Here is a 12552-nt window from a genome sequence, read left to right as displayed (position 1 = left end):
GGTTGAGGTCCCATCCCTGGAGATATTCAAGGAGAGGCTTGACAAGGCCCTGGGCAACCTGGTCTAGTTGGGGGTGTCCCTGCTGACTGCGGGGAGGTGGGACTAGATGACCTTTGGAGGTCCCTTCCAGCCTGGGCAATTCTATGATTCTATGAACCTGAAAGCTTTCCTCACCTCTTGGATGCTACCTGACTCAGGCCACGAACCATCTCAGATACTTCCTCATGAATGATGGACACAATATGTTTTGGTAACAACCGCCTCATCATGTTGACGCAAAATTAACATCTGGCTCAGACGCCTGCAACACTTCATGGGCAATTTACTTAATTAAAACCTGACAGAGTGCATTTCCAACATTCGTGCCCTTGTTTTGGGGACTGTTGCAGACTTACAGCTTCCAGCCTCCTAAAGTTATTTTCCAAGAAGCTGAAACTTCAAGCTGGGGTACAAGAGCAGTCAGCAGCCAACCAAGCACTGACAGTGGACTCCCCGTACCCATACCATTTGCATAAATTGCTCTGTTTCCTTATCCACAAAGCAGACACATCCCTGATCTCCAGCGCCGAGATTAATCCTTGCAATTTATGGTCTGCAAAACACTTTGAGGTGGGAGGCCACTGTACAAGACGTGGTCAACTCAAAGCTCCCAACATGATCAAGCTGCTCCAAGGGCTAAAGGATTCTCAAGGGCAGGGGTGGTCACAGCAATGTTACGTCCAGATGCTGATTTTTTGGGGGGGAGGATTGAGAGAACTGTGCTATACCAGGGCTTGTTGAGCCTGCTCTGGCTCATGCTGCAGGATTGGTCTCCCCAAGGCTTTCAAGGTTCAAGAAACACTTAGGTGACAGGTCTGATTTTGGAAACAGCTGAGGTGGGATTGATGAGAGACTGGGGCTGATGAGCTGGGATAGATGAGAGAGTTGGCATATGGTCCTCCCCATTAAATAGAGCAAATAGGTGTGGGAGGGCAGGGGAACAGGCAGGAATTATCCCACAGGTAAAGCATAGGCTTGGTTTTAAGGGTGAGCAACTGGACTGACTGCAGACAGCCATGGAAAGACACCACTGGATTACACTAAATAGAACCATGGTCCCAAACAGCCAAAGGCTCAGCTTTTCCCTACTCCCAGCCCAAATGTACAGCAAGACAAATCCTTTGAAGAGACTTTTCTTCTGAAACTCTCTTTCACTTTCAAGTATTTCTTTGCGGGGAGAAAGAATTTAAACTCTAAAAAATAGAAAAGTTGCACTAGAGACAATCCGCCCTTTCCGAGAAGGGGCAAAGCTGGGAGCTAAGTCACCACATGGTTCAAACACAGGCTCAAGCAGGAGAGGAACCTCATGCTGTGCCAGTCTCATTAAAAAGCAGACCTGACCAGGCTAAACAGCTGACAAAGGACAGTAATGAAACGGGTGAATTCTCTGCAAAGAGAAATTTCTCAAAGCATATCCAGACTTTGGACTAATCAAAATTCTGTGGTAGCAACTCTGGAGCAGATGAACAGAAGCAAAGGGCAGCTGCTAATGAGGATAAGACAGCACTGGGAGGTAGTCAGTGTGAAAAGCCTTCACTTTTTCCAGGGCTGACAGCGTAATAAGAATCAGACTATTCATATATTTGTATTTCAAAAAGGATCATCGCATACTGAATTAGCATGTGGAGTTATTAGAGTCAGCTGTTCGCTCCCAGGATTCGCCTGGATTCTGGGTGATGGGTAGGGACAAGCTTGTACAGCTCAAGCTTTATCAAGAGGAAATCCATCTGAAAAGATACCTTCATCCCAAAAGCCTGGGATGATGAGAAAAGATGCTGCTGGGACAGGGATGTACCCCCCATGGAGCACACGGGCTACCAAAATGTCCGAACCAAAGGCTGTACCTGACATCCTCGTTCGTGACCTTGGTGTAACGCAGGTTGAGCTTCACGATGCCCTTCTCCCTCATGTGCTCTGCGTCCAGCTTGAGGCCAGAAGTCTGCTGGAAACCCGGCGCAATCTCTCTGACCAGCTGCCTCTCCGTGTCCGGCAGCCACATCACCTGTGGAGGGAGAGAGACTGAGGATGGCTATGGCAAAGGCCATTCACAAAGGTGACACAAGACAGCCAGTTTACACCAAGCCAGAAGCAAGATCACACAAGAGACTGCCTTGTTTCTCATACAAATTCATAGAATGGTTCAGGTTGGAAGTGACCTTAGAGATCATCAAGTTCCAACCCCCTCAACCCTGGGCAAGGACACCTCCCATAGACCAGATTATCTAGAAGATCAAATTATCTAGGAGACACTTAAAGTCTCCCACATCACTATTGACAGGCTGAAAGAGTTGGGGTTGTTCATCCTGGAGAAACGAAGGCTCTGGAGAGACCTTAGAGCCCCCTTCCAGTCCCTCAAGGGGCTCCAGGAAAGCTGGGGAAGGACTCTTCATCAGGGAGGGGAGCCATAGGAGGAGGGGGAATTGTTTTAAACTGAAAGAAGGGAGATTTAGATTAGGTCTTGGGAAGAAATTCTTTGCCACGGGGGTAGTGACACACTGGCCGAGGTTGCCCACGGAAGTTGTGGCTGCCCCATCCCTGGAGGGGTTCAAGGCCAGGTTGGATGGGACTTGGAGCAACCTGGTCTGGTGGGAGGTGTCCCTGCCCAGGGCAGGCGAGTTGCAACTTGGTGATCTTTAAGGTCCTTTCCAACCCCAACTGTTCTATGACTCTATGCAAATGCATTTCAGGATTGTCTGTGAGCTCAGAGGCCTGTAACACACAGCATCTTAGAGGTGAGAAGGGTTGAGATACAAAGGGATCAGGCAAAGGGCTCACAAGAAGAGACATGGTACATCCTTGCAAACCTGTCCTCCCTGCCCAATTCAGGGCACAGATAGAACTAAGGACATGAGACTAAAGTCGACAATGCAGACAGGACGTACAAAAGAAGCCTCCCGTGGTCCCATGCCTAAAATGGTTTTAGTCACCCTTTTTTTTTTTTACTCAGGGCTACATCTACTCCAAACCAAGGCAAGTTCATACCACGCTTTGAAAGCGTGTCATGTTAACAGTGATTAATTTGCTCAGCTGCCAGGTGTAAAGCGGATGTAGGAACCCAGCAGGGCAGTTTTACAGCTTGTGCTGTGCAGAGGTTGAGCCCAACCAGATGATCTCAGCACTGCTTTAACCTATGTTTAATAACTCCTTGACACTCATCTACCAAAGCATCAGAGCAGCACAGATGCAGCCATAAGCATTTTCAATAGGGAACCATAAAGCCTGGGTGAGAAAAATCACTTCACAACCCCACATCTATATTTCGACTATTTTTCTCCCATTCTCCATTCTAATAGCCAAGGGTAAGACAGCATGGTCCTCCCTTGGATCTACCAGAGCGGGCAGAGGCTTGTAGATAACACCATCATCGCAGCCCTTTTTTTTTTTACTCAGGGCTACATCTACTCCAAACCAAGGCAAGTTCATACCACGCTTTGAAAGCGTGTCATGTTAACAGTGATTAATTTGCTCAGCTGCCAGGTGTAAAGCGGATGTAGGAACCCAGCAGGGCAGTTTTACAGCTTGTGCTGTGCAGAGGTTGAGCCCAACCAGATGATCTCAGCACTGCTTTAACCTATGTTTAATAACTCCTTGACACTCATCTACCAAAGCATCAGAGCAGCACAGATGCAGCCATAAGCATTTTCAATAGGGAACCATAAAGCCTGGGTGAGAAAAATCACTTCACAACCCCACATCTATATTTCGACTATTTTTCTCCCATTCTCCATTCTAATAGCCAAGGGTAAGACAGCATGGTCCTCCCTTGGATCTACCAGAGCGGGCAGAGGCTTGTAGATAACACCATCATCGCAGCCACATAGTTAATTGGAAATTGGGTGGCACTGTCTGTCATTAGAGAGACAGATGGAAGCTAAAAATAGCTCCTCCTGGGCCCATCACTGTAGAAGTCAGCGCTGAACTTGTCTGTGCATGCAGATACACTTAATTGGTACAGATGAGATATCTAAGCTGTGAGTGATGCAGTTATTCTGCTTACCAGCCTCACTCTGCTATTTACAACCAGTCCATATCCAAGGGAGAGCACAGGACAAGTGAAAAGGACCAGACTTTCTTCTCAAGAGAGGTCATGGAGAAGTTTTCCAAGGGACACCCAGAGTCCCCAGCTCTGAGTGACCATCTGACACATAGGAAGTGGTGCTCTCCCTCAAGAAGAGAACAGATAATTGCTGACCAAGGGGGCCAGGACAAGTGAAAAGGACCAGACTTTCTTCCAAAGAGAGGTCATGAAGAAGTTTTCCAAGGGACACACAGACTACCCAGCTCTGAGTGACTATTAAAAAAGGAGACATTCAAAAACCGCCTGGACAAGATCCCATGCAACCTGCTCTAGGTAGACCCACTCCGGTGGGGATGTTGGACTTGATTTCCAGAGGTCCCTTCCAACCCCAGATCATTCTGTGATTCTGTAGTGCTGAGGGATGTGGTTTAGTAACTTGGCAGTGTGAGGTTAATAGTTGGATTTGGTGATCTTAAAGGTCTCTTCCAACCAAAAAGATTCTATGAGTCTATTCTACTCTGTGATCGCAAAAGCACAGAGCTGGAAATTAAAATGCTTGCTTTAGGCCAGCAACAATAATTCTGGGACAGAAATGGAAGTCTGGAAGAGAATCTCTGCATATATATAGGCCTCCTTTTGTTGAAAACCCCTAATCTCCAGGACACCCATTTCTTCTCCAAATAGAAGCTGAGTCAAAGCTGAAACAGTTGTTCAACGCAGGGAGAATGATTATTTAAAACCAAGGAGTCAGAAGGAGACTCCCTGGAAGGGGAGTTGGACTAGATGACCTTTAGAGGTACCTTCCAACCCAAACTATTCTATGATTCTAAGGAGAGGAAAGGTTCTCTGCTGCTCACAACTGGCCTCCAGGTCTCAGACTCTTCTTGTGTGTCCAAGGCTCTTATTGACTTGCTTGGTGGGAAGGGACCCTCAGGAGATCTCTACTCCAACACAAACCAGGGCCAGTACTGATTTCAGACCAGGTTTGCTCAGGGCTTTGTCCAGTTGGGTCTTGAAAAGCTGCAAGGATGGAGATCCCTCGATCTCTCCAGAGTCATCTCAACATTTGCCTGCCCTCACAGGGAAAACTAGTTTCCTTATATCCAGCAAAAGCCTCTCCTGTTCCAATTTATGATGATTCTTTCTCATCCTCCTGACACACAGCTCAGTGAAGAGCTTTGATCCAACTTCTCAACAACCTCTCTACTGGAGAGAGAGAGAAATAGAAGGCCAAATTAAGCTTCTCCAAAGTATGTTCTTTTCCAAGATGAAGGGACTCCATTCCCTCAGCCCCTCCTCATACATTCAGCACCTTGATCAGTTTGGTGGCCTCTGGGGGACTTGCTCCAGTTTACCAACACTGTCTCGTACTGGTGAGCCCCACACTGAACACATAATTGCTGACCAAGGGGAATAATCACTTTCCTCCATCTACTGGTTATACTACCTTGAGTACAGCCCAAGACATTATCAAGCCTCTGGGACCACCATCCTGAAGGCAAAACCCTCCCAGGTAACACCTCTTGGCATGAAGTGGCATTTCAAATCATGTCTTCAAATGCATCAAATGAGACACTTCAGGATTTGGGGAACCCATGAAAAGGTCAATTTTGGAAACATCACCAACCCCACAGAACTCACAGCGTGTTGCCGAATTCCCGACACCAGGATGGTTTCCAGGGTGATGTTGATGTAAGTGCTGTAGTAGGGATGAGCCAGTGGCAGGTCCTGGAAGTTCAGGATGAGCGATGTGTTGTCCTTGATCACCTCTAGCATATCTGCCAGCTTGCAGACTGACTGGTTGGCAGCTTCCAAGTAGTCAGACCTTGAGAGAGACCCGGCCGTCCAGAAAGGGTCATTCTGAAAGCAAAACGTACCCTGACATTAGCACCACAAAGCCCAGACTCCTTGAATATAGGTGAAGACCCTTTTCTGTACCACCTTGACAACAGTGGGGGATGCTGGCAGCCATGCTTGATGACCACCTTGCAGCTTGCTAAAGCTCTGTGCCTCAGTTTCCCTACCCAAGGACAAGTGACAGATCCTAACTGAAAGTAAGGTGTGTGAGGCAGGTCACCTCATTTCCAGGAGTACAGGGCTATAAAGCAGTAATATAATTTTCCAATATAGTACACTAAAAAAATGTACTTTCTCACTCTATGTACATGATCATGAAGGATTCTTCAGAATCCAGAAACAAATAGGACCAGATGGAGATTGGTGACAAGCGGTGTCCCTCAGGTGCCCACATTAGGACCAGTACTGTTAAATATCTTCATTGATGGCACAAGCAGTGGGATTGAGTGTGCCCTCAGCAAGTTTGCAGACACCACCAAGCTGAGTGATGCCATTGACACACCCAATGGACAGGATGCCACCCAGAGGGACCTGGAAAGTCTGGAAAGGCTCAAGCAGTGGGCTTGTGTGAACCTCACGACATTCAACAAGGCCAAGTGCAAGGTCCTGCACCTGAGTCAGGGCAACTCCCAGTATCAGCATGGGCTGGGGATAGAGAGATGGAGAGCAGCCCTGCTGAGAAGAACTTGGGTGTATTGGTGGATAAGAAGCTCAACATGAGCCGGGAACGTGTGCTGTCAGCACAGAAAGCCCCCAAAATCCTGGGCTGCATCCCCAGCAGCGTGGCCAGCAGGGAAATGGGGGGGATTCTGCCCCTCTGCTCTGCTCTAGGGAGACACCCCCCACCCAGTGCTGCCTCCAGCTCTGGGGCCTCAGCACAGGAGAGACATGGACCTGTTGGAGCAGGGCCAGAGGAGGCCACCACAGAGATGCTGGGAGGGCTGGAGCCCCTCTGCTGGGAGGACAGGCTGAGAGAGTTGGGGGGGTTCAGCCTGGAGAAGAGAAGGCTCCGGGGAGACATTAATTGTGGCCTTTCAATATTTAAAGGGGCTATGAAAAAGATGGGGAGGGACTCTTCAGCAGGTCTGTTTTGATACGACGAGGGGTAATGGTCTTAAACTGAAAGAGGGAAGATTGAGACTAGATCTAAGGAAGAAATATTTTATGCTGAGGGTGGTGAGACCTTGGCCCAGGTTGCCCAGAGAGATAAGTACCTTATGCTGAGGGTGGTGAGACCTTGGCCCAGTTTACCCAGAGAGATGAGAGGTACCCCACCCCTGCAAACATTCCAGGCCAGGTTGGATGGGCCTCTGAGAAACTTGATCCAGCTGAAGATTGTCCCTACTTATGGCAGGGGAAATTGGACACAGGTTGGATGGGACTCTGAGCAACCTGATCCAGCTGAAGATCGTCCCTGCTCACGGCAGGGGAGATTGGACCAGACGGCCTTTAAAGGTCTCTTCCAACCCAAATCCTTCTATGATTCTATGACTATATTGCTAAAAGTGTTCAGACAGGAGCTACGTGTGGGCCCTCTTCCAACCCAAACCCTTCTATGATTATATCGCTAAAAGTGTTCAGGCAGGAGCCATGTATGGGCTGTTGGAAGAGATGGGCTACTGACTTAAGGACATTCAGGAATGACTGCTTCCAAGTACATCCCAAAAAGAAGCCGCCTAGATGTTCTCTTGGCCCTTCTCATCGTGCAAGCAGCTGCTTCCCTGCATTCCCACAACCACATCTGTGGGCCAAGGAAGTTCCTGTGCAGCTGTAATACATAGACATCCCCACCTCTCTGGCTCAGTCCAGAACAGCAGTGAAGCTACGGTGGCTTCAGGCTTGCACCAAGAGAGCACCTGGAGATCTTCCAGCAGCCATGTGAAAGAGGTACCCGAGCTTGCATCACTGCAGCAACACCTCAGCAAGCTGCATTCAAGCTTGCATGAGGGCACCAGAAGGCTGCAGCCCTCTTTCTAGATCATAGCTAACGCTCTCCAAGAAGGTTACAGCTACTGGACAGGGAGCAGCTTGGTAAAAAGAAGTCCCACCTACAACCTGGCTGAACACTGAAGGATGGGTCAAGTCCATCCCACAGCAGTTCTTCTTCCCCTGGACTTCGAAGGCTGCATTTCTTGCTTTTTCTTTGTAAAGACAGGTGTCTCCAAAAGTAAATTAAAGTAAAAAGGAACATCATATAACACACTGTCTTTTCTGTTCTCTTTATAACTGCATATTCATCCTCCTGGGGGTCTTGAAGTTCTTTGTGGTGTCAATCAGGCGTTAACCTTAACAGAGCATTCCACCCTTCTGCCAAGTGGTGGAAAAAGCACAGAAAAACAACGTGAACAGAACTAGATGTGGTTCATGAATTCTTGTTCTAGCTGCACATCAGACCACTCCACTGAGGAGATGAATCTACACCTCTCCACCTTGAAGAGAGGGTTTGGACATGAACTTTCATCCCACGTCCACAGCTCCAGGACACCCTCTCCCAAGGCCATACACACCCGTAGGAACCACTCTCCAGCGTTGAGCTTTTCCAGGTCAGTCCAGTTGAACATGGAGGAGTGCTCGTAGGCCCGCTCTGGGAACACTTCCTCCACGTTTGTTGTTCTCCTGAGTGTCTTGTCATGCATCAGAAATGGCACTCCGTCATAGCTGCAAAGACAGTCAGAGGTCCCATTGAAGGGGGAGGTGCACAACCATGCACACAGTACCAGAGAAATGCATGTTCCCACTCCAGCCTCTCTCTTTGTATCAAAGTCATTGTGAAGATCTCAACCAGCTTAACATCTCCAGCACCCTCAAGACCAGTTGAAATTAGATGCAGCCAGAGGAAACAGTCTCTTAGATACCTGCTAGATGTTTGCAGCCGTTCAGATGCTGACATAACCCTATCCATCCCTCCCTCCCTCTTCCCCACTAATGCCTCAAAAATTTCTAGAGAGCCAAACTCAGGTAGCTTGGACAAGAACACCCACCTTGAATGCTCATGTCAACCAAAGCTTTCTGCAATGTTTATAGCTCCAAATAATGTTAGAGGTTTTCCATACCCTGTGTACACAGATCCACACAAACTATTCTCAAATTGTTTATAGTAGATGATGAGTAAGATTTTCAGACTCCGCAAGAACTGAATGTTCATGGGCTTTCAACAAAATGCAAGGGTTCCAAGCTCCCAAAGTCTCCCTGAAATTGCCTTTTCCAATTGAAAATTGCATTCAGGAAACAGGAATGAGTTGTTAAGTTCATATACCTCAAAGAAAACCCACCTCTCACATGAAACTAAATAGCTAAATGCATGCCTGGTTATTTTTAAGCCATGTAGATATTACAGAACAATGGTTCTGGGAAACGTAAAAACTCTTTAAAACTTTATTCCAGCCCAGTTTTCTCTGGTTGAATCAGTGGTAACACCACACAGGGCAATGAGGGTGTCTATCAAGGGCAGGGGGACAGTTTTCTGCACTCAGAAATCAAGATAAACCCAGCACAGCCAGCCCAATGACAACATTTTCCAAAGCACAGAGCCCATCTTCATAACAGGAGACACAGATAAGGTCTGGAAAGGAGACGGGGTTAAAATACAAAACCCATTTGAATTAGGAGACAACATAGAAGAACACTCACCCCCTAGAGCCAGAGGGAAAACAAAAAAACAGTGTTAGATGATGGAGCAAATGCTGCTTCAGCTTCACCATTGCCTGCAGAAGTCCCTTATCACAAAGGTCACTGGCATCTTTATTTGCTATTTCTAGCGTGCACTGTGCCAACTGCTTCCCTCCCTAAAACCCAAAGGAACATGCTGACACAGCAATACCAGGCTCAGCAGCAATAAGAAGGGCTTTTACTAAATACGCAATACCAGGCTCAGCAGCAATAAGAAGGGTTTTTACTAAATAGAGGGCTTTTTTTTTTTTTAAAAAAAAAAAAAAAAAAGATGCTAAGCAACTGCAGAATTAAGAGCGTGGAGTGTTTAAGGGAGATAGGAGCTCAAGTCTTAACGTCTCATAGCAGAGCATCATCAGATACAGCTAAGCCTTAACCACAGTGTGGAAATTCTATGGGGCACCTACTAATCCTTCCCCTTAAGGAGTCACTCATCACTACCCGAGGTTAACCACAATGTATTAGCAGGCACAGGTTTGAAAAAAAACAACAAATAATAATAATTCAGAGGCAGAAATCAGAGCTTTAGAAGAAGAGATGTGAGAGGAGGTAGAAGATTAGAGGAACATGCAGCGATATTATACTCCTGCTGCTTGAAGCAAAGTTGGCTTTAGAACCAGGGCTGGATTTGTAACCACCCAGTTTGAGGTGTGTCGTGGGTAGAGAGCAGGATGTGATAGGTCTGAGTATATGTCCAAGCAGCCCACCCATGGCTGATACATGCCATGGAAACATCCCAGGACTCATCCAGACACAGCCACAAAGAGCATCTTTCCGAGGGATCATAGAATCATTCAGGTTGGAAAAGACCCTTGAGATCATCAAGTCCAACCATCAACCCTACTCTACAAAGTTCTCCCCTACATCATATCCCCCAACACCAAGGATAAGGACAGCGATGGGTGCTGTACTGCAAGCCCTTCCCAAAGTTGTTGCCAGCTGTGTTGATAGCTCACTTTTTGGTCTGAAGGTCACTGGAGCCTTGATAGCTCACTTTTTGGTCTGAAGGTCACTGGAGCCCTCTTTTTTAGGAAGAGACTTGGCTCTCCTGGAGAGGGCCTCAGATAACTGGGCCAACCAAGGGCACTGTTTAACCTATGGGATGCTGGGAGTGCTCCTCTGGGACAGCTGATGAGTGGCAACATGGAAAGCTCTTGGAGCTTTTCCAGCTCTCCTCCTCCTCCCAACAGATCACCTTTCTCCTTGGCCAGTGCTAAGGGAAGCAACCAATTCAGCCACCACACGAGGTGCTCATAATGAGTTTGGACAGGCACGTAGTCATCCCTTCACAACAGTTAATGAAGTAATTTTTGAAAGAAGAATTGTATCATGATTCTAACACATATATCCAAATTCACACCTCACCTTCCACAACAACCTTCCGCTCCCTAGGTGGAAGAAATTTCTTTAGTTTTTACATTATTTGCTCTCAAAACAATTATGGAAAGAAGAGGCAGCACACTAACAAACTTCAGAAGCCAATCTTCCACCAGGCAAAAATATCTTTCCATTAACACCAACCTCCAAAGTGGTCAGGGAAAAAGAAAATACACCCTTTTCCACGGGAAAAAGCTGTAACAACCAGACACACACCAGATAGGAAAGTCCCACCAGTATGGTTTGGGCCACCCACAGATAAAGTCTCAGACCAACCAGCACTCTGGCTTACCTCAGTACAACGTCAGCTTGGACTCCATATGTCTTCTGCTCCACCGCCTTCTGGAAGGACATCAGGGTGTTTTCTGGTGCCAACTATGGGGAAAAAAAAACAATGAGCAAGGAGAGATTACTAGTAAGTGGAAACCTTTACGAAGCAGTGTCAGCAAGGATGCTGGGAGGAAGGTTCATGCCCCAGGCAGAATGGCATCTTACTAACGTCTGAAGATGACCAATGCATTTGACTCCACTGATGGTCTTTCACATCACATAGGACAGAGTCCAATCCAGAGTTATCATAACCTGCAACACCAGAAACCTGGCTAGCTCGAAGTCTGGTGCAAAATTAGTGTATGATAGACTTGCTCAGCAGCATGGTCCCCCAAACAGTGTTTTGCTGGAGAACCCCAGAAAGCAATTGTTAACGTGATGCCAATTCTCTACCCACAGGTTATATATAGAGCTCTCTAAACTACCTTCAGAGTTCTTCATTCCCCTAATTTTCTATGCAAACAGTGACTCCAATGCCCTTATAGAAAGAAAATCCATAAACCAAGGTATTATCCATACCACGGAGAACAACTAGACCACAGGTTCTGTAGCATACATTTTATTTCCACATCTACTCATTCCATAAAGTCATACTATTACACCTATTAAAGGAATCAACTAATTTTTAGATGTAATAACAAATGTTCCAGCCAGTTTTAACAATTCAAAAAATAGCCTTAAGCTTAGAAAATTTATCCCTATGGCTATCACAGATAAGGACTCAAATTTTATTTCGAATTCCTTCCTGTAGAATGGAGCAGACAGTAATAGAATTCAGGTTTGTTTAAAAACAATATATTTGAAGACAAATATTTTGTTTTTCTACACAACCAGTACATTATAGCAAGTCCCAAAAGGTCCATAAACCAACAACAGGCAGGCAGTGCAGAAAAAAAACCCCAAAAACCAACAGACAACTGTGGAAAGAAAACCTGGCAGGCTTTCTACACTGAAACATGAGTGTGTCAAAATAAAGCTATTTTTAAAAATAATTTTCTTTTTTCCAATTTTGCTTTCAGGTTTAGAGCACCTGTAACATCCTGTTTTTTCACTCATCTCTGCCACCACCAGGATCAGTAAGTTTCCATCAAGACACAACGAGCACTCACTACCCATGATTTTCAGGAATTCCTCAGGGTTTGGAAAGAGGGAAAATTAAGAACAAAGGCCTAAACGCACCACACAAGCAACACGCCCAATAAATACAAAGAAACTGCTCAAGAGTTTAAGGTGTCCCAGAGAATCATTTCACAGAATCATAG

General features: G+C 46.5%; 1 protein-coding gene across 4 annotated transcripts in view; it reads right to left on the bottom strand.

Annotated features, from left to right (window-relative positions):
- Positions 1 to 12552, bottom strand: part of GDPD5 (glycerophosphodiester phosphodiesterase domain containing 5) — a 240729-nt gene that overhangs the window by 13133 nt on the left and 215044 nt on the right. For all 4 annotated transcript variants that reach the window (XM_014960612.1, XM_014960613.1, XM_014960611.1 and 1 more), the window contains exons 9-12: positions 11253 to 11335; positions 8422 to 8572; positions 5699 to 5917; positions 1884 to 2041 (exon numbers count right to left, since the gene is read on the bottom strand). In XM_014960612.1, coding sequence (XP_014816098.1) covers positions 1884 to 2041; positions 5699 to 5917; positions 8422 to 8572; positions 11253 to 11335 — 611 coding nt within the window. The remainder of the gene's footprint in view (positions 1 to 1883; positions 2042 to 5698; positions 5918 to 8421; positions 8573 to 11252; positions 11336 to 12552) is intronic.

Source organism: Calidris pugnax, unplaced genomic scaffold, assembly GCF_001431845.1.
Source record: "Calidris pugnax isolate Ruff unplaced genomic scaffold, ASM143184v1 scaffold270, whole genome shotgun sequence".
Lineage (NCBI taxonomy): Eukaryota > Metazoa > Chordata > Aves > Charadriiformes > Scolopacidae > Calidris > Calidris pugnax.
The sequence above is the reverse complement of the archived record's forward strand: the minus strand, read 5'-3'. Positions and strand labels throughout refer to the sequence as shown.